This window comes from Conger conger, chromosome 1 (assembly GCF_963514075.1).
Source record: "Conger conger chromosome 1, fConCon1.1, whole genome shotgun sequence".
In the NCBI taxonomy this organism is placed as follows: domain Eukaryota; kingdom Metazoa; phylum Chordata; class Actinopteri; order Anguilliformes; family Congridae; genus Conger; species Conger conger.
Window position 1 is genome coordinate 58,149,727 of NC_083760.1, and position 18,112 is coordinate 58,167,838.

At 42.3% G+C, this 18,112-nt stretch overlaps 2 protein-coding genes across 3 annotated transcripts in view; one reads left to right on the top strand and one right to left on the bottom strand.

Annotated features, from left to right (window-relative positions):
- Nucleotides 1-9,719, bottom strand: part of tshz1 (teashirt zinc finger homeobox 1) — a 47,374-nt gene extending 37,655 nt beyond the window's left edge. Inside the window, exons 1-2 of the mRNA XM_061244650.1 lie at nucleotides 9,580-9,719; nucleotides 8,744-9,330 (exon numbers count right to left, since the gene is read on the bottom strand). Coding sequence (XP_061100634.1) covers nucleotides 8,744-8,783 — 40 coding nt within the window. The 5' untranslated portion in view covers nucleotides 8,784-9,330; nucleotides 9,580-9,719. The remainder of the gene's footprint in view (nucleotides 1-8,743; nucleotides 9,331-9,579) is intronic.
- An 859-nt stretch (nucleotides 9,720-10,578) lies between these two features.
- LOC133135697 (prostaglandin reductase 3-like) lies at nucleotides 10,579-17,881 on the top strand. Of its 2 annotated transcripts, XM_061252895.1 has the most exons (3): nucleotides 10,579-11,168; nucleotides 12,133-12,174; nucleotides 15,148-17,881. In XM_061252895.1, exons 1-3 carry the CDS (start codon nucleotides 10,879-10,881, stop codon nucleotides 16,070-16,072), a joined length of 1,257 nt encoding a protein of 418 aa, XP_061108879.1. In that variant the 5' UTR covers nucleotides 10,579-10,878; the 3' UTR covers nucleotides 16,073-17,881. The 2 variants fall into 2 exon arrangements, with proteins under 2 accessions (XP_061108879.1, XP_061108885.1); XM_061252901.1 differs by lacking the exon at nucleotides 12,133-12,174.
- The last annotated feature ends 231 nt before the right edge of the window (nucleotides 17,882-18,112 follow it).

Genomic DNA, 18,112 nt, shown 5'->3' on the forward strand with positions numbered 1-18,112 from the left:
TTATGATACAAAAACTCCCAGAATGCCGTGCGGAAGCCACTGGCATCCCAGACAGGCTATTTGTCCATCCTGCGCCATGAACGGGTATGACAGCCCGAAAGTGTGTATTGTCTTTGTCGAGCTTCATGTTCAATGTAAGATTTCGAAGGACATTTTTATCCTTTAACCTGACATTCGGATTAGCCGTAATTCAAGCGCGAAGTGAATCATGTTGGTTTGGATGTGACTCTTGTGTCATGGAATCAGTTGTTCTTTATTCCTCGACTTTATAAGCTTTAAGTCACGCCACTCTTACAACCACCCTCAAACTGTATTTCTGCAAACGTAACAATCCGTCATGTGCCAACTTGCCTTTGTTTTTGCCTTTTACAGTATGTACGACATGAAAATGTATATATAATATCTGACTTTGAAAACGAAAACTGCTTTAAGTTTTATAAACTACTGTATAAGAATAAGATATAAACACACACACACGTTCATGCACATGCCATTGGCGTGCTTCCCCTCAGACATACATACACAAACCCATACGTACATTCACACACACACACACACACACACACACACACACGCGCACACACACACATACACGCAGACACGCACACACGCACACACACACAGACACACAGACACGCACACTCATTCACTCATTCACTCATTCACTCACTCACTCACTCACAGACAGGCATGCACACACACGCACGCACGCACGCGCACAGACACAGACAGAGACACAGACACAGACACAGACACAGACACACAGACACACACACACACACACACACACACACACATACACACACACCAAGTTCAAGCAGGCGCTGAAACGGTCCATCAGCCCGGACAGAGAGGCTAGGTCAAGCATGGCGTCCCGGCGAACCCCAGCCCGACGCCATCATCCCCTTTCAGACGGCCCTGACCCGCCGAGCCTCGCTCTCGCCCTCCCAACACCGCCGCCCGGCCACGCCGCCCACCCCAGGCTACACCTCCCCACCTCCCCACCTCCACACCGCAGGTCTGCGTGTGACTGAGGGCCTGAGCCCTCCACCACCCTCCCGCCTCGCTCCCCGGGAAGGCTGTCTCGTTAACGCCGCGCCGTGATGAAGAGGCTTAGCGCGCTGGCAGAATCTGGCGGGAGATTGTTCTGGAACCCCCCTCGGCCTCCCAGCGAACATACATCCGCCCGGCGACCAGAGGGCGCGGGCACATCTAATCAGGGGCTAATAAAGGCGCAGTCGGGAGTCACTCCCCTCCATAAATCAAGGGGCAAAATAATTGCTAATACACCGCTTATCGATTAGCGCACCAGTGCTCATTTCGGGGGGCTATAGCTAAGAACTAACAAAGTGACAAGGGTAAAGTGTTATTTCTTTTGCCGGGAAGACAGCTGGGCTGGAAAAATGACTCCGGCAGGCAGTAATTCTTAATTGACACCTGTCAAGATAATGGCTCAAGTCACAGCTGCTGCAAGAGAATTTGTCCCTCGTCCTGGTCATCTGTCAGTTTTAATATCCTTCCCACCAACAGTCCCTCCCTCCCTTTGCCTCCCTTCCCCCCCCAACCCCCACCCCCACCCCTTTCCTACCTATAATCTACCTATGGCTCTCTTTAAAGGGGCAAGTGAAAAAGGTTTCCCAAAGTTATTTTTTATTTTTCCACTTCCCTTTTTCCTTTTATTTTTTTCCTACTAGTTTTTGACGGTGCGTGGTAAAAAAAAACGCAACGTGAAGAGGAGGAGCAAGTTCTGATCCCAGTACGTGTTGCTCTTCATCCGGCGGTTGTTGCCATTGCTTGTTTGTTTGTGCAATGACATCAAAGGGCATGCCTATTGTTTCATGTTCCGTCTCCCCCAACCCATTTGACGGATAGATTAAGTGACGCGTTTTAAGGTTTCGAAGGAATTAGCAGATTTATTAGACAAAATATTTGGTAATTGCTCATATTTTATTCATAAACGCAGCATGTTGGATTTTGGTCTTCAAACCGTGTTCCAACTCCGCGCAGCTGTTTCTATAAATATTATTATAATTGAGAAAGAAAAGCGAAATTACACATTCTCGTTCGAGGATTATTGTTTACGCTACTACCCCCGGTGCTTCAGATATCAGTCTTTACAAAAATATTAAAAGCAACGTATCTAGATACCGAAACGGTCAAATGTTCCTTATGACAACAAGGCAAAAAAAAAAAACAGGGAATGGCGGTTACCAACCGAATGCATTCAGTTTGCTACACTGGGAAGAAATGGAGGCGATATGGGATATGAAAGGAGTGGAAACCGAGGTCAGCGCACAGCGAACAGAGCAGCCCAGATATGCGTTTCTGCGGTCATCTGCTGACACCGGGTCTCGTCCTCGAGTCGGACCTTAAAAACCCCTGACTCGGCACAAGGGAACCGCTCGCCTCGGACCGCCGTGACCTCAGGATTCCATTACCAGAAAATACGCTGAGATGCCCTCCTGAACTTTTCAGTAGCAGTCGAGTTTAAATAAACTCCAAAACAACCGAAAAACAATAAAGGGTTTTTTTTGGGTTCGGGCGGGGTGGGGGGGTGGGGGGGTCAGGGGAAGGGGCTAGACTGCAGTTTATGGATCTCGTTTTTGATCTGTGTTCGTTCCCAGACTAATTCTGAGGGAAACTGGTTGGGAAAATCTAGTTCAGAGGAGAAATAAAAGAAAGAAAAAAAAATATATATATATATATAAAAACACACCACATGCGGACACGCTACTCTGACAATGCTTTTCCCATCATCCTCCAGTGCCCACACTCTGACCTCCCACAGTGACATGCCCAATGCTTTTTTGGTATTTGTTTGTTTGCTTGTCCTGTGTGATGTTCTGAGAAATGGTGGCATACTACTGCACTGATGGCAGCAGCCCCAGGGGCAGCTTAGAGAGAATGACCAGACGCAGAAAATGTATAAGAGACAGGGAAGTGTGTGAGTGTGTGTGTGTGTGTGTGTGTGTGAATGTACATAAGTTTGTGTGTGTATATCTGCGGGAAAGCACACCAATAACGTCTATGAAAGTGAAAGTGTGTGAATGAGTGTGTGTGTGTGTGTTTGTGTGTTTGCGTGTGTATGTGTGTGTGTGTGTGTGTGTGTGAATGCACGTATGTGTTTGTGTGTTTATACCTGTGGGGAAGCACCCCTATGGCATGTCTATTAAAGTGTGTGTGTGTGTGTGTGTGTGTGTGTGTGTGTGTGTGTGTGTATGCGTGCACGCGTGCGTGCGTGAATGTAAGTATGGGTTTGTGTGTGTATATCTGCGGGGAAGCACCCCAATGGCATGTCAATGAAAGCGTGTGAATGTGTATGCGTGTGTGTGTGTGTGTGTCTCTGTGTGAATGTGACAGAGTCTGTGCATTTGTGTATATCTGAGTGGCAGTGTGATATAACGGTTACGGGCTTGTACCGGGCTTGTAACTCAAATGTTCCGTCCTCGATTCTCAACTGCTGCTGTACCCTTGAGCAAGGTACTTAACGTGAATTGCTACAGCAAAAATATTCAGCTGTATAAATGGATTGTATGTAGAAAATAATGTAATCTGTGTTAGCCCCTCTGGAAAAGAGCATCTGCTAAACGTTGAAACAAAGAGACGAGCCACCGAACGAACGTGCGTACAGTACATCAGTGTGCCTGAGAACATACGTGTGTGTCTGTGTATGTGTGCGTGTGTGTGTGTGTGTGAGGAGCTGGCCAATGTCACCGTGAGGAGAGCAGAAGCTGCTTTTTACGAGGTTGGAAGCTGCCTTGATCAAATAAGCCCCACATCTAAGCCAGAGATATTTTTCACTATAACGCTGCACAAGTACAGTTCCACTAGGGAACGGCTCTCCGCGTGTGGACCTGCGAGGGACAAAAAAAGCGAGCGCCTATTTTCATTCAGGTCTTCCTTTCTCCAGGCCTCCGTACGTTCTTCATTTGTCCCCCGCGTTAGTGCAGAGGGTAGGGGACGCGGATTAGGGGGAGAGGTGCATGTCTGTTCTTTGATTTCCGATAGACGACTGGCACAATTCCCAAATGCAAATTCAGCTATTAGTTTTACACTACGAGAACAAACCTTACTATCGACTAAACAAATCAATGTCACCTGTTAATGATACAAGTGCCGCCATTAGCATATCCACCGACCGAAGAGAGGGCTCTCTGAAAGAAATAAGGGCGCTCTTATTTCTCAGCTAATGTTATTATCCGACTGGATTATAAAAAACTAGCGCATAACAATAATGAACATCTCATTAAAATGTAAAATGTTTAAACATATCAGGAGCGGTTAAATATTTTTTTAAAAGCAAACTGTGGGAACAGAGGATACGTGTGTTCTGTGTTGGACGTGAGCGTGCGGCTAAACGGCGACTGCGTGGTGCGAATGCAGCCGTTGAGTGCTGCTCACAGGGACCCTCAGTAGGCCAGGAGACTGGGAACGCTTCAATTTGCTAACGGCTCTGGCTCGACGCAATTTGTGGGATCGTCTGATCTCACGAGCCCACGGCCGCGTGTTCTCCTCGCAAAAATGCTTCCCTCTTCTCTTCTTATTATCTGACTGAATGCTAAGCCAGCACATTTCTGATGCCATATGAAAAGGAAATTAAAATACCCAACTGCTCCACCTCACTCTGGTGAAAACGGCTATGAGAGAAAAAAAACGCAAAGCAGGAGAGGTGCTGGTTAATAGCACAACGACCTACAGGCCCTGCTGGGCATTCCACAACTACCCAAACGTGTCTATTTTAACATGCAGTTTCAAAGCAAAGCTATTCTTGCCGTACATTCTGTGCCTGATTTTATAATAATAATAATAATACAACTAATAAAATAATAATAATAGCTACACTGTTCCTAGCTTTGTGTCATACAATGTTCCATCAATATGTACTGTTGACTAATCGATTTCAAAAACATCAAACTGTAACTTTGTCAGAGCCTGAAAGATCAAATGTTAAAAAGAAACTGATCTCCAGCTCAACAGGCCTACACACACACACACACTCAAAATGCAACTAAACTGTACTATTTACAATTGCTCATTTCTACAGGAAAGAAAAACCAACGAAAACCTCACTTATGCGCAGTTCCTTTGCTGGCGATTAATTAAAGGTTTTATATATAAATCCATGCTCGCCAATTATTTACAGTTGAGGGTATCATATAGCAGAATCACCAACAAACCGACTCAAAGGTCGCTTTTGTAATCGTAGCTACCCTGGGGATGTAAAGCATTGGATTTGGGGTCGTCAGTGTAGTTTACAACTCCAAACGAATGATTTTTCCCCACTTGATTAATAAAAATCAATGGAGGAAATCGATTTTGATGTCTCGAATGTGTTTAATAGTCTTAAAAGTTAAAACCATACCTTGTTCTTATACAGTTACACTCAGTGTCATGTAAAGCTAATCTAGAAGGTAAAATCATCGGGCCTATTCCGTAAAATGATATCTATCAAAACCGTTTCTGGGCCATTTACTTCATTTTCTAAAATGCATGAACATTTTGATAATGCATTGCTGTGATTTTAGTAAAATATATTGTTTAAAAAAAGACAATGAAGCACTGCATCAATGTCAAGACTACAACAGAAATTGAAACTAACATATTCAATTGTATTAAAGTACAAAACACACACACACACGTGCGGGTGCACACACGCACACATATACACACGGACACACACACAAACACACATTTACACAAACACACATGCAGGGGCACACACACACATACAAATACACACACACACACACACACACAAAATGCCGTGGAAAGCAGGGCGGATAATATGTGACGTCTCAGCTGATTTTATTCTGTAGGTCTGGGCCTTTTCTGCACCGTTAAAAGCAAAGGATTACTGAGGTCATTAAGCAGCATTGTCTCTGTGACATGATTAGTCAGGTAGCAAAGTCCATTTGTCACCTGCAACAGCAAATTGAGTTAATACTCCACTACAGGCAACGGGGACTGTATAATATCAACTTGATTACATCAAAGCAGCTGTGAACTTGACACCTTACTGAATTTGTCAGCATTAATCGTTAGGCCTGTCACGAATCCATCAGGTTTACAGATAATTAGGGCCTTCCTAATGAAGCCAGCAAAACGACTTTACCTTTTTCTCTGATAATTAAGAAGCCTCTCCGCCAGGAAGGGGCCGTTCTCTCCGATGACTGGCGCTGCAGAGCTAGGATTAGCGCTAATATGATTTTTTTTTTTTTTTGTCTTGCCTTCTGAGTCCTCATCATAATTGAGCGACTGACAATCTACTCCGAATCAGTCCAGTCTTCCCTCGGCCGAGCACGCAACCCGGAGACAGACACACAACACAAACGCGCCAACACACTCGCACCGCACCAAGAACCGGGGCGTTCGCATCGCTTTAACCACCCCAGAGACAAAATATTCAGTTTGAGGGGTGTGTTTGGAGTAACGGTGAGAACGAAACGCAAACAAGCACGACGTAGGGTGATGAAATGGCACCGCGTAGACGTCGGCCAACTATAAACACGAGCTGAGTAAAAGTGAAGTGACGTCCATGTTGAGAAAGGCACGGGTGCATAACTGAAGATAAAAAACACCAGTCAACTGTGTGCAATGTTCAGAGGAGCAACCATCAGTGAGGGAAGTTAACTCAGCTCTACTACCCCTCCATAAACACACGCTCAAGCTCTAAAGTCCCCTTCTCTTGTTTTGATGGGGGTGGCACCGTGATTTGTCCTGCGCGACTCGTATTTTCTGGTTCATCCCCTCCCTAAATGTCATCAGTTTTTTTATTCCCCCCCCCCCCACCCCTTCTTTTAACTCCCTCGCCATTTCACCTGCTCGTATACCGACTCTGGAGCTCAACGACGTTCCCCCGGTTTTGTTTTTTGATCTTTAAAGGCTGACAGAGGCAGTCCGTGGGCCCTTTTCAGACGTTGCTTACTGCAGTGTTTTGATAAAGAATGCCAAATGTCGTGTTGGGGAAAGAATGGCAAAGCAGCGTCTGCCAACATTTGATTGACCATTAAAGCAGATGAAGAATATGCCTGTCAAAAGAGAGACAATTAAATCAATATTGACGGGGTTGGGGGGGTTCGGGGTGGGGGGGCAAAAGTCGCCTTGACGGTTTGTTTTTTTTTCTGCTGGGGGGGGGGGGGGCAGAATGTGTTATCATGCACCGCAATGCCCTCAACTTCCGTTAAAATTAGCAAAAAACATTTTTAGACCACAAAAGTATCATCCCATGTTTTCAAATTGCGTATGTACATGCGTGTGTGTGTTTGTGTGAGTGCGTGTGCGTTTGCGTGTGTGTATATGCGCAAGTGGATGTGCGTGCAAGTATGTAGGCGACAGTTTACAGAATGTTAAAACAAGATAATGCTATAGAATAATGCTGTAGAATATATAATGCTGTATATTCCACCCCAGCTCACTTTGCAGTCCTTGGTCAGTGAGTATTAAAAATTACAAGCCCGCAGAGTTCAAAGAATCCTGCGCCTGGACTCCTGTTTAGCCTGCTTTGCACCTCATATTTCAAAATCTGTTTAAAATTCTACAACTGTCTTTTGTTCACTGCAGTTGTTAAGGCCTAACTTCAAAGAGAGAACCTCATTAGTGAAGAGGTAGAAATCCTTGTCAGTCATTTACATTTGTTGAGCGTAAAAAAAAAAAACCTTGAGTCCAAATCACTAGACCTCAACCTTGTTTGTCTAAATGCAATGACTGATTATCAATGTTGGAAATCACTGTCTTGAAGTGAGCACACACCAAATTCATTTTTTCTTTTTACATATTTGCAAAACTATGCACAATTCATGAAGACAGAAAATTTGATATGCTTGCAAATACATAGGCCTATCCCAAATCTGAAAATGCACAATTTAGGTGGTAGGCAGTCCACTGAACCTACCTCTAAGTATTGAAATGTAGGCACTTCCTTTATCCTTACACGTCTCCCCATTAACGGCCAATCTCTCTATCTCTCTCTTTGATTGTTCGATAAGGATATTCTTAAAACTTTTTTTCCACCTCTCTTTTTTTAGACGACGGGAAAAAGTTGTCCTTTGAGCGGCTACAGCTGTCAAGAGCATGTGTGTTTCCATGGTGAGTGATTTATTGATGTTTATCAGGGATGAATAGATCAAAGGCCGCCACATGACAGGCGATCAATCACGCATCAAATCAAGGATGGCAATCCTCTAATAAAACAGAAATCCAGCCCCTGCCAGTTTTTGCTTAGTTTTTTTCCCCCTCTCTCTTTCTAATACAATGATTTATTTTAACTCTCTATTTAACACTGCGATGAACCCAAATGCCCCCTTTCCTGATGTTGCATTTAATTTGTTCAGTTAACTGAACGTTAGATTATACTTATGTTAAATATGCATTTACAGCGCCCAATATGCAAACGCACGTGCATTTCAGCTCCTTATTAAATTGTAAATAACGAACGATATCAATACATTTAACGTTTGAAACATAGGTTATGGTTTAGAGTATAAATTGGTTAAAAATGTCAATAAAATTCACCAAGTTTTTCAGTTTTTCGGTATCTACAGTATTATTTTGAAATAGAATACATATATTCCAACAAAAGGCTATTTTATTTCTTACACGTCTGATACGCCCGGTGTCTATGACTACCTTTCTAAATCATATGGCAGGAAATAGTATTCACATATGTGATTAAAACATCCAGTCGTATAATGGTTTTTCTTGCGAATATTAAACAGGCTACGCGAAATGTCTTTGCTCGGTTTACCTGCAGATCGCCTCGGTTCTTGTTGCTTTCTCCGCGGCATACTGCTTCCCTTGACTTTCCACTGGACTTTTCATGCAGGAATCAAAATAAAGGTCAATCAAGTGTGGGAAAACAACAGGGTGGAGAATATTGATTTTCTGAATGTTTCTTCAAGTGCTTTTTATTCGTTTTTATGGGGCTCCTTTTCGTGATGCAGTTGTTTCACGTCTCCAAGTGAACTGAAGTCTCGCGAAGAAATAACAAAGCTTAATTTGTCCCTTTGTAATTTTACCTACTGGTAAAATAAAAATAAAATAAAAAATAAAGGAAAAGTCCCTGTGATATCGTTACGACGTATGAATTTCGCCAACTCCTCGCATGTTCATTATGGACCATCTCCGCACATCAGTTTATGGCAGAAAAGAGAGGCAAGCATCAAGGCTGAGTTTCAGTTACTCCCCCAGCTTCCATTGGAAAGATCACGATCATTCGTTGGTACTTTGCAGCGTCTTCTCCCAGAATATTTTTTTAAGAACGATAACAGGTCCAGAGCAATCGAACACCTTTTCAATTGTATTTCCGTACCAATGCTCCTTAAGCGTGCAGCTCTGAAATCGAAAGGAAAAAAGGAAGAGAAAACAGATTATTTAGGCATTTCGATGGTTAATGTCAGTTAGTCACTACGCCACCTCTAGAAGCCTCGCCGTCAGTGAATAGTTTCTCTCTCCCCTCCCGCGAGTGGGGTAGCTCCGAGTATAGTCATAAAAATAATTTTCGCCGCTGATCTGAGCGCAGGCGGGCGCTTGATGTGGTGCGACGCCTGCAACTGAGAGAAAACAAACAATGCGCTCACATACCCTCTCGCCCAGATATCGACATGAACTAATTTCTCTTCGCTTAAACTCCAGGGAGTGGACCGGGGTCTCGTCTACTTGGCGAAAAGTGTAACGCACACTCGGGATCCAGAAGCGTTTTCAGACAGTCTCAACTGATAGACAGACACATCGAGTTGCTGTTCCTGCTCCACGTTTACTCCTCCCCTTGCTGCTAGCGTCACCCTGACAGTAAAGCCTACCTGTCAATCTTTTTAATTGTCTTTTTTTCTCCTTAACTGAACGACTTGACAAAGAAAGGCTTGGATCACTGATGTGGAAAACGGTTCTTGGAAACGTCAGAGTTGCTTACAACCCGTCCATATAATGATCTATAGCCTTTGTTGTTATTATTATTTTAATGATTTTAATAATAACAATACTATTCATAACGACAATAAAATAATAATAATAATAATAACAACAACAATAATAATATTAATAATTGTATTCTATGGACAAATATGATTGAGAAAAATTTTTTGGGGGGTATTTTCTTTTATGAAATTGCATCCAAGTCCAAATGTCAAATCCAGATGAGGAGTTCATTTCATCAGGCAGTGTTAATAACTATTTAGTTAATTTTAAGGTTTGTGATATGCCCTCCGTCCTTTTTCAGAATTGTGCTGTCAGACTAGCTACTTAAATACTATATTTTCAGTATTTTGACCAATATTTGTTGCCATGCATTTACCCTACTCACACACTAAGCTACTTTGAATTGTCCGGTCAAAAAGGCTGCTCGCTCACAAATGTGTTGGGATTGGTCTGTAATCCATAGATCACCATAGAAGCAGCGCGGAACTGTTTGCGTGTGTAAGGGCGCGTTTTGTGTTTTAACTGTGGGCATGTACAAAACAAAATGTATAAACTGTGTGGTTGTACTTTGAAAGTGTAACCTTCTAAACCAAGAAAAATACTTCCTCTTGCATTTGTGGAGTCCCATATCCACCCTTTTTTGAAGGATGTTGGAAACTACAGATTGATTTGTTTCACCTTACTAGGAAGTGAACACTTCGCACAGGAAAGGGAGGGACTCCGCAGAGCAAACCCGCTGTTAAGGTTGTGTACTGTAGCCTTCTTTACTCGTGTATTGCCAATACACACATAAAATAATCGTATTTACACAATAGCTTACGTTTCCGTCAGTAGGCTACTGATCACGAGAAACTATATTTCCGTTTAAACACATCTTTAAGTTAGCCTAGGTTACAAGAGCCAGCAAAATATAACCAATGCACGACGAGTGTCCGTGAACTTTGTCTCTTTTCACCCCCTCTTGCCATGTCCACTACTCTCTTAGCCGTGAACAGTAGGAAGGTGTTTCTAACACTCGGCGGGGGACGCGGTGTGACAAACGCTGTGTTCAGATCGCATTTTGTTTCCGTCCCACGCCGTTCCATAATAGACCTCTCCTACTCCACCCACTTCATGGATTTTAAAGGTTCCTCGATACCTAGCTCCATGAAAAAGCTGGTCGTGACGAAGCTCAGCCAAAATTTCAAGGAAGCTGTTTCCTTGCAAATTGTTCCAGTGCCGACTCCGGGTGATGCGGACTTGCTCATTAGAAATCGGTAAGTGCTGCTTTCGAATAGCCAACTGTGTACGTACCACCGATCTATACAAAGTGTGTGTGTGTGTGTGTGTGTGTGTGAGTGAGTGAGTGAGTGTGTGTCTGCGTCCGCGCGCGCGCGCGTGTGTGTATGTGTTAAAAAGAACATTGTCGCTAACACTTTCTTTAGCATATAAAAAATGAATATTCAGAATGTGAAATGCTGCTGATAAAAAAATAAAAAATAAAAACATTGTAGGCTAATGTATGCACATGCTAGCTGAAACTATAATATAGCAGTTGTATATGGTTAGATGGCATTGCTGATTTCTAAATTAGCTCCTTACCTCTTTTAGTGCAGGCACAGTCACGACTTATTGATTGTGGTAATCAAACCTATCCTTTATGCAGAATGGGTTTTGGAGGGAGCAAATAGTGCGGAAAGATTCCTAAATTCCGCCCCAACATCTGTCTGTCAATCTATCTCTGTATTTCGCTCCCTGTCTTACTTACGTCACAAACCTGCATTCAGAAAGTAGCTACACAGAACAGGGGGACTGGCAGAGGCACAAAGATGTTGAGAAATTACTCTGCTTTGCATACGGGCTGCAGTAATATCATACACATACTGGGTTAATTAACATTGCGTTAGGGCATTTCATGATATAGTTTTTATTATTTTTTATAAACAAAGTAATTGTCATCAGCTATCATGTAATGCACCTGAGCTTGCGGGCTTATTGTCACGATGAATGTCAAAGGTGTGGTAAAATGGTCATTGTTTCAAGAGATTAATGATTGACTTTTCCAGAATGGTAGCCTGAAATTCTGCTTACATTGCCTACTTTACATCCGTTTAGGAATTTGCGAACAACTTATTATGATAATCAATTCCTTTGACATAGTTTATCCATCTCATAAGTAACCTACACAATTTGAGTGTTGTAACCTGTTTACGTCCTTTATGCAATATTCTGCTTTAACAGCAGCCTGTCACTGATCAAAAAGCTAAGAAAAGGTAAGAAAAGGTATTCACAAATGCGTAGCGTCAATGACAATGCTTTGGAAGTTATAATGATAACAATAATAATAATAATAATACTAATAATGATAATTGCCATTACTGCTACTAATACTACTACATTGGAGCGAAGCTAATTATGGCTAAATATTTAGGCTTCAGCAATTATGGGAACGTTTGAACGCAATGACGTGCTCTCCCATTCCTGTGTACATTTTAATAAGATAAGATGTCTTCCAAAAATTTTGAAGGATTATAAATTACCATAAAATTAGTGCGACTAAATGTAAATCCGCTTTATTTAAGAATTAACGGATTAAATGGTTGTTGTAATTAAAACGAATGAAATCTAACCTCGTGGTCGCGTTACAACGCGCAACATGTAAAAACTGGTGTAACCTTTATTTCACCTTTTGGGAGTTCATGGTGTATGTGGGCGTTTTTTACATTTCTGCATTTTTTAGTTCTAAACGGCATTGATTTTGTATTTCCCTATAATTAGCATCAAATCATCTTTGAAATATAGTGTGGAACGCTTACGTTAATTTCTGTGCTTGAATAATTGATATGGTAATACATGTGCAGTGAAAATTCTTATTAATAAAGTGTTACACGTATCACCAAATAAAGGGAAGGCTTCCCGTTATTCGACTTAGCAAAGACTGCCATTCCAGCTCGGTTATTTTCTATTCTGCATTCAAAGTAACCTTGTGCCTATTAGCCAACCTCTATCACGTTGCGTTGGCCTATTATTTTACTTTGTTAATCTTTTTGTTGTTTGAACCCAGTGGGTGGGATTGCAGCGCGTTTAAAGAAGCCAGCATGACATCTTAACAAAGTCACCGTCTATATGACTACAACTATAATGTATCAAACACCTATCGTGTCTCAATGTTACTCTCTTTTACACATTTATCAACGATTTTACAATAGCAAATAGGATAACTGTTTTTGGGGTATATCTTTGGGTATTGGTAGATAGCCTAATATACGTGGCAAGGTTTTTAGTTTTTTTTCTTACGTTTTTTTTTATCCAATTCCCCTGTGTTTAGTTCGTCGCGTTGAATTTAGTCTACAGGCTGTGCCGTGTTTTGGATTAGTCACGTAGTTTATTTTCTACTTTAAAGTTTTATAAACACCCTATTCATGGTATTGAAACGTCAAATACGGCTGCTCTGACTTACAATCAACTTGTGTTTGCCAGTGTTTCTTAATCAGAGATTTCTAGGTCATCTTGAGGCAAACTCATATAGATAAACTTCAGAGCGGCCCATCGAACTGAGCATGTCCCCAAGTCTTGTATATACTCTTTAAGCCCTGGCTTGCTATTGAAAGAGAATGTTCACCTACATTTTAAGAAGTCGTTACAGGTTAACGCCAATCTGATTCTTAAATGCGAGTATTACGCACGCAACTTTCATTAACAATGAACAGTCCATACACTGGCGGACAGGCTGCGTTGCTGCCTTGCGAAATAAGTGAAGGTAACGATTAAAGGGGGCTATTTGCATAATTACGCAATGATGGTATGCCAATAGAAGTTTTATTATTCTTCAATGCAATTTTTAGCAGGATAGTTATATGTTCCTTAAGAAATGAATTTCCAAATGCATTTATACAGTAGATACAACTTCTAGACTCGTATGCACAAGTACAATACATTGCGAGTTCATTAAGAAGGTCCTATGTTTTTTATACAGTAATGGTGGTAGTAAAGGTGTTTGCCATGCCTTTGTCACTGTGTGTATAGCACAGTGTACGTGGGTGAATGTCTTTTTTAAATATTTTTTTTATTTTTTGACAGATTCCAGGTTGTCACACCTGCCTAGGGATAGCAGGACACCTATTTGCTTGGAATGATTTTTGTGTGATTTGCACACAAAATAGCTATATGCATTTCATATGCAATAATGACATTGTATTTTATAAAACACAGCAGAAATACACAATAAAAATACACATTATATGCTACGCCATATATGAAAGCTTTGTATTTTTAAAAATATGAAACCTTTTTGGGGATGCTTTCATATACTGATGCATTTTCTCTCACTCATTTCTTATTTAATTCTAGAAAACCACTTAAAGTTTTTGTTGACCTGATTGGTAATAACGATATAACTGTTTTAAACAAGTGTTCAGAGATAAAGTGGAATACTAAAATATGTCCACATATTTTAATTATATAAAAAAAAAAATTTAGCGAGCATTAATCCTCTGAAAATCTGACTGGCTTAATTGCAGTATTTTAATTATATTGAAAACTGGCTGTCATTTTACTAATTTGAGCTGTGTGTATATGTCATGCACAGAGATGAGTCACTGCACGAATTCTGGGAGGCAGATTTATTTTTTATTTATAAATGATTCAATACTTATATTTTTATCCAGCATAACAGCTTAGGTGAAATCATCTTTCAGGGACCTCTCTAGGAGGAAAACATGCCTGATTAAGAAGTGTATTTTATACTTAAGTGTTTTCACTCAGTGATTTTTGTTTTTCGATGCGACCTCTTTCTGTCAATTTCATCAAATATCTTCAATGAGAATGGGAATCAAAAGTGAACTCTCTCTGAATTGTCTGAGTGCTGAGATTTTGTGCAGATAATGCCTGGTGATCGCAACTATTTGAGTTTTTTACTCTGATGTTTTGAAGAGCTTGTTTTTGAACAAGAGTATTCATGCAGCCTACGGTAAACACATAATTATCCAAATTGCTTGGAATGTGTTTAATTCACGATGGCATCACAAATGTTTCCATCAATTTGCATGTCAAGATGTATAATTTCATAAACAATAATACATGTCAGTTTCTGATTTTTTATTTTTTTATTTTCCAGCTTTTTAGCAGTCAAGCTTTCAGTTACATGCGGTGTCACTGCTTTTTAAACGTTCTGTGATCACGTGTCCCTCCTGCGTGTGTTAAGTGTGTATTTCGACCGGATTCATTTGAGCCTTTCCCCTTCTCCCGCCCCTTTAGGTTCGTCGGCATCAACGCGTCTGATATCAATTACTCGGCCGGCCGCTACGACACCTCGGTCAGGCCGCCTTTCGACGCGGGGTTCGAGGGCGTGGGCGAGGTGGTGGGCCTGGGCCTCACCGCCAGCGCCCGATTCGCCGTGGGCGACGCCGTGGCCTACTTCAGTGGCGGGTCTTTCGCAGAGTACACGGTGGCGCCGGCCAAAAGCATCGTGCGCGTGCCGGCGGCCGAGCCCCGCTTCCTGACGCTCCTGGTGAGCGGCGCCACGGCCTACATCGCCCTGAAGAAGCTGGGCGACCTGGCGCGGGGCGAGACCGTCATGGTGACCGCCGCGGCCGGGGGCACCGGCCAGTTCGCCGTCCAGTTCGCCAAGAAGGCCGGGTGCCGCGTGCTGGGCACGTGCTCCTCGGACGAGAAGGCGGGCTTCCTGAAGAGCCTGGGCTGCGACCGGCCCGTCAACTACAAGAGCGAGGACCTCCGGGAGGTTCTGAGGCGGGAGTGCCCCGGCGGGCTGGACGTGGTCTACGAGTCGGTGGGGGGCGGCGTGTTCGACGCCGTCGTGGACAGCCTGGCGCAGAAGGGCCGGCTCATCGTCATCGGATTCATCTCGGGCTACCAGACGGCCTCCGGACTCCTGCCGGTGAAAGCCGGCGCTCTGCCCGTCAAACTCCTGCAGAGGTCGGCCAGCGTGCGTGGCTTCTTCCTGCCGCACTTCCTGTCGGACTACGGGGAGGCCATGGCGGACATGCTGCGGATGTGCAAGGGCGGGGAGCTGGTGTGCGAGGTGGACTTGGGGGAGATGACTCCGGAAGGGAGGTTTGTGGGGCTGGAGTCGGTTTTCCGCGCCGTCGACCACATGTACGCAGGTAAAAACCTCGGCAAGGTGGTGGTGGAGCTGCCGGCCGTGCTGGAGAGTAAGCTGTGATGGCCCCATGCACTGGAAATGAAATAATGATCTTGTAAATTACAGCTTTTTGGAAAATAAAAGGTTCAATATATTTTCGCTATTCAGAGGAACATTTAGTTTGAATGCAGTGCGATGGATGTTTCTCCATTTTAATGTAATGTTTTCAGTTCTAAATTTAGCTCCTCTTCTGATGTGCCTTTAAAAATATTAAATCTAAAGATTTGTTTCTGATGTACTGTGATTGCAGTAGAATTCAGTCCACCTGCTTTGTAGCTTCAACCAATCTTTGACCAGCTGTATTGTATTCCTTCACATATTCGTGGGCTAACTGCACATAACCTACGTATACGTTGTAGCATTAATTAAGTGATCAAAAATCATATCACCAAAAAGAACAAATACAAAGAAAGCCCTGCGCAATGAAAATAAAAGTCCCTTTAATGAAAATAAACTGGATCATTACTTTAGCTAGCTTGTTACTCCCTTCCCTCGGGTAAGTTAGATGTAAACATCAGATAAAGATAAAAAGGAACTATACCAGTTAACTATGCCCCTTCCACTTTTTCCAGAATCTGCTTGTTAAAACATTTAATGTCCTGCTATTTGACGCCTATTTGAATTTGACCTTGCTACTTGAAAAATGTATCCAAGTCCATTAGCTGGGACTGAACCATTGGCCGTTATTATTAGGCAGGCTGTAATGTGTAAACAAGTTATACACCCTGTGTTAAAACATGAAATGCCATACATTGGTAGCGTTATGTGACAGAACATGTATGTAACTTCATCATTCTGTTATTGTTGTTGTTGTTTTTTTGCAAATTGTCAAAGAAGGCAGGCCCAAAGAACTGGCACCTCGGGGCAGATGAAATCACCTAAGGCCCCTGTCCCCACATCCACCCCCAGGTCATAGCACCGGCACTGCATTGGCTCGGTCTGGGTACCTATACAAAGGGGGAATTCACAGGGAAGTGACTGGTCGTGGGAGATTACTGTACAGCACACAGTGGTACTAATCTAAAATTTAAATGAAAAGGTATACAAACATGTTTATTGAAAAAAACATAAATAAACGTGAAAGAAAAAGAAGGTGGCACATGAAGACCACAGAAGACATATAGAATAGTATTGAGAGGACTGTATAGTATTGAGGTACTGTTGGTGATAAAGACAAGGCTCAGGTTCAGTGCTCTGCTCCCTGCACTTTCAGATGAAGGTTAAATAACTACTGTCAGCGAGAGTTACAGCTGTGCACATGTAAAAAACCTAAGATGCAAATTCCCTTTTCAAAACTGTGGTCAGAGTGCAATTAGCTTACATGCGATTTTGCAATAACTTTCAGTCATTTATGTTCTGGAGTGGATTCAATGCTTTGTTACAGTATGAAATTAGAAGGACTTAATAAATTAATAAATGGGATGTATCCCAGTAAAACGAACATACACGTGTGCACATCTATAAATATATAACATGCACAAATGTAAATGTTCTGTTCTTCCAGCATCTGACAGCTCCTTCCAATCAGATCCCCCACTGCAGAATTCACTCCACCTTAACACTGGCAGCACTGGTAAACAGAATATTTGTTCAAATATATTTTTTTTTTCCTAAAACAAAAATGTGAATAATTGTTTAATCATCTCTGGTTATTGTTCCAATGTTTTGCTTCCACATAACATCTGTCAAATTAAAGCTGTATGATCATTATGTTCTATTTTTCTAAAAAAAAAAAAAGGAAAAAAAGGGAAAAAAACTATGAAAGCAAACTGCCATGTTATGCTTTGAATAAAAAAAAAAACACATTTTGATTTGGCAAAGCCTGCCTTGCCTGTGTGTTGTAGCCGCGAGTGTTTCTTTTCTCTCCGCACTCTTTGGGAAATACGTTACAGATGCAACCCCTTCATTTCATCCAGAGCCGCTACCACCACAGGGTCTGCTCTGCCAATTAACCGTTTGGGTGAACGGAAACCCTTAAATTTGAGCCAGTGCAAAATTAGTATCACAACCCTCCCCCCCTCCAGTCCTCAACATTGGTTTAGTCCATCTAAAGCTAAGCTA

Coding starts and splice junctions, on each gene's coding strand:
- LOC133135697 (XM_061252895.1), top strand. CDS start 10,879: ATGTCCACTACTCTCTTAGCCGTGAACAGTAGGAAGGTGTTTCTAACA. Junction 11,169..12,132: donor GACTTGCTCATTAGAAATCG/GTAAGTGCTGCT, acceptor CTGCTTTAACAG/CAGCCTGTCACTGATCAAAA. Junction 12,175..15,147: donor CTAAGAAAAGGTAAGAAAAG/GTATTCACAAAT, acceptor CCGCCCCTTTAG/GTTCGTCGGCATCAACGCGT.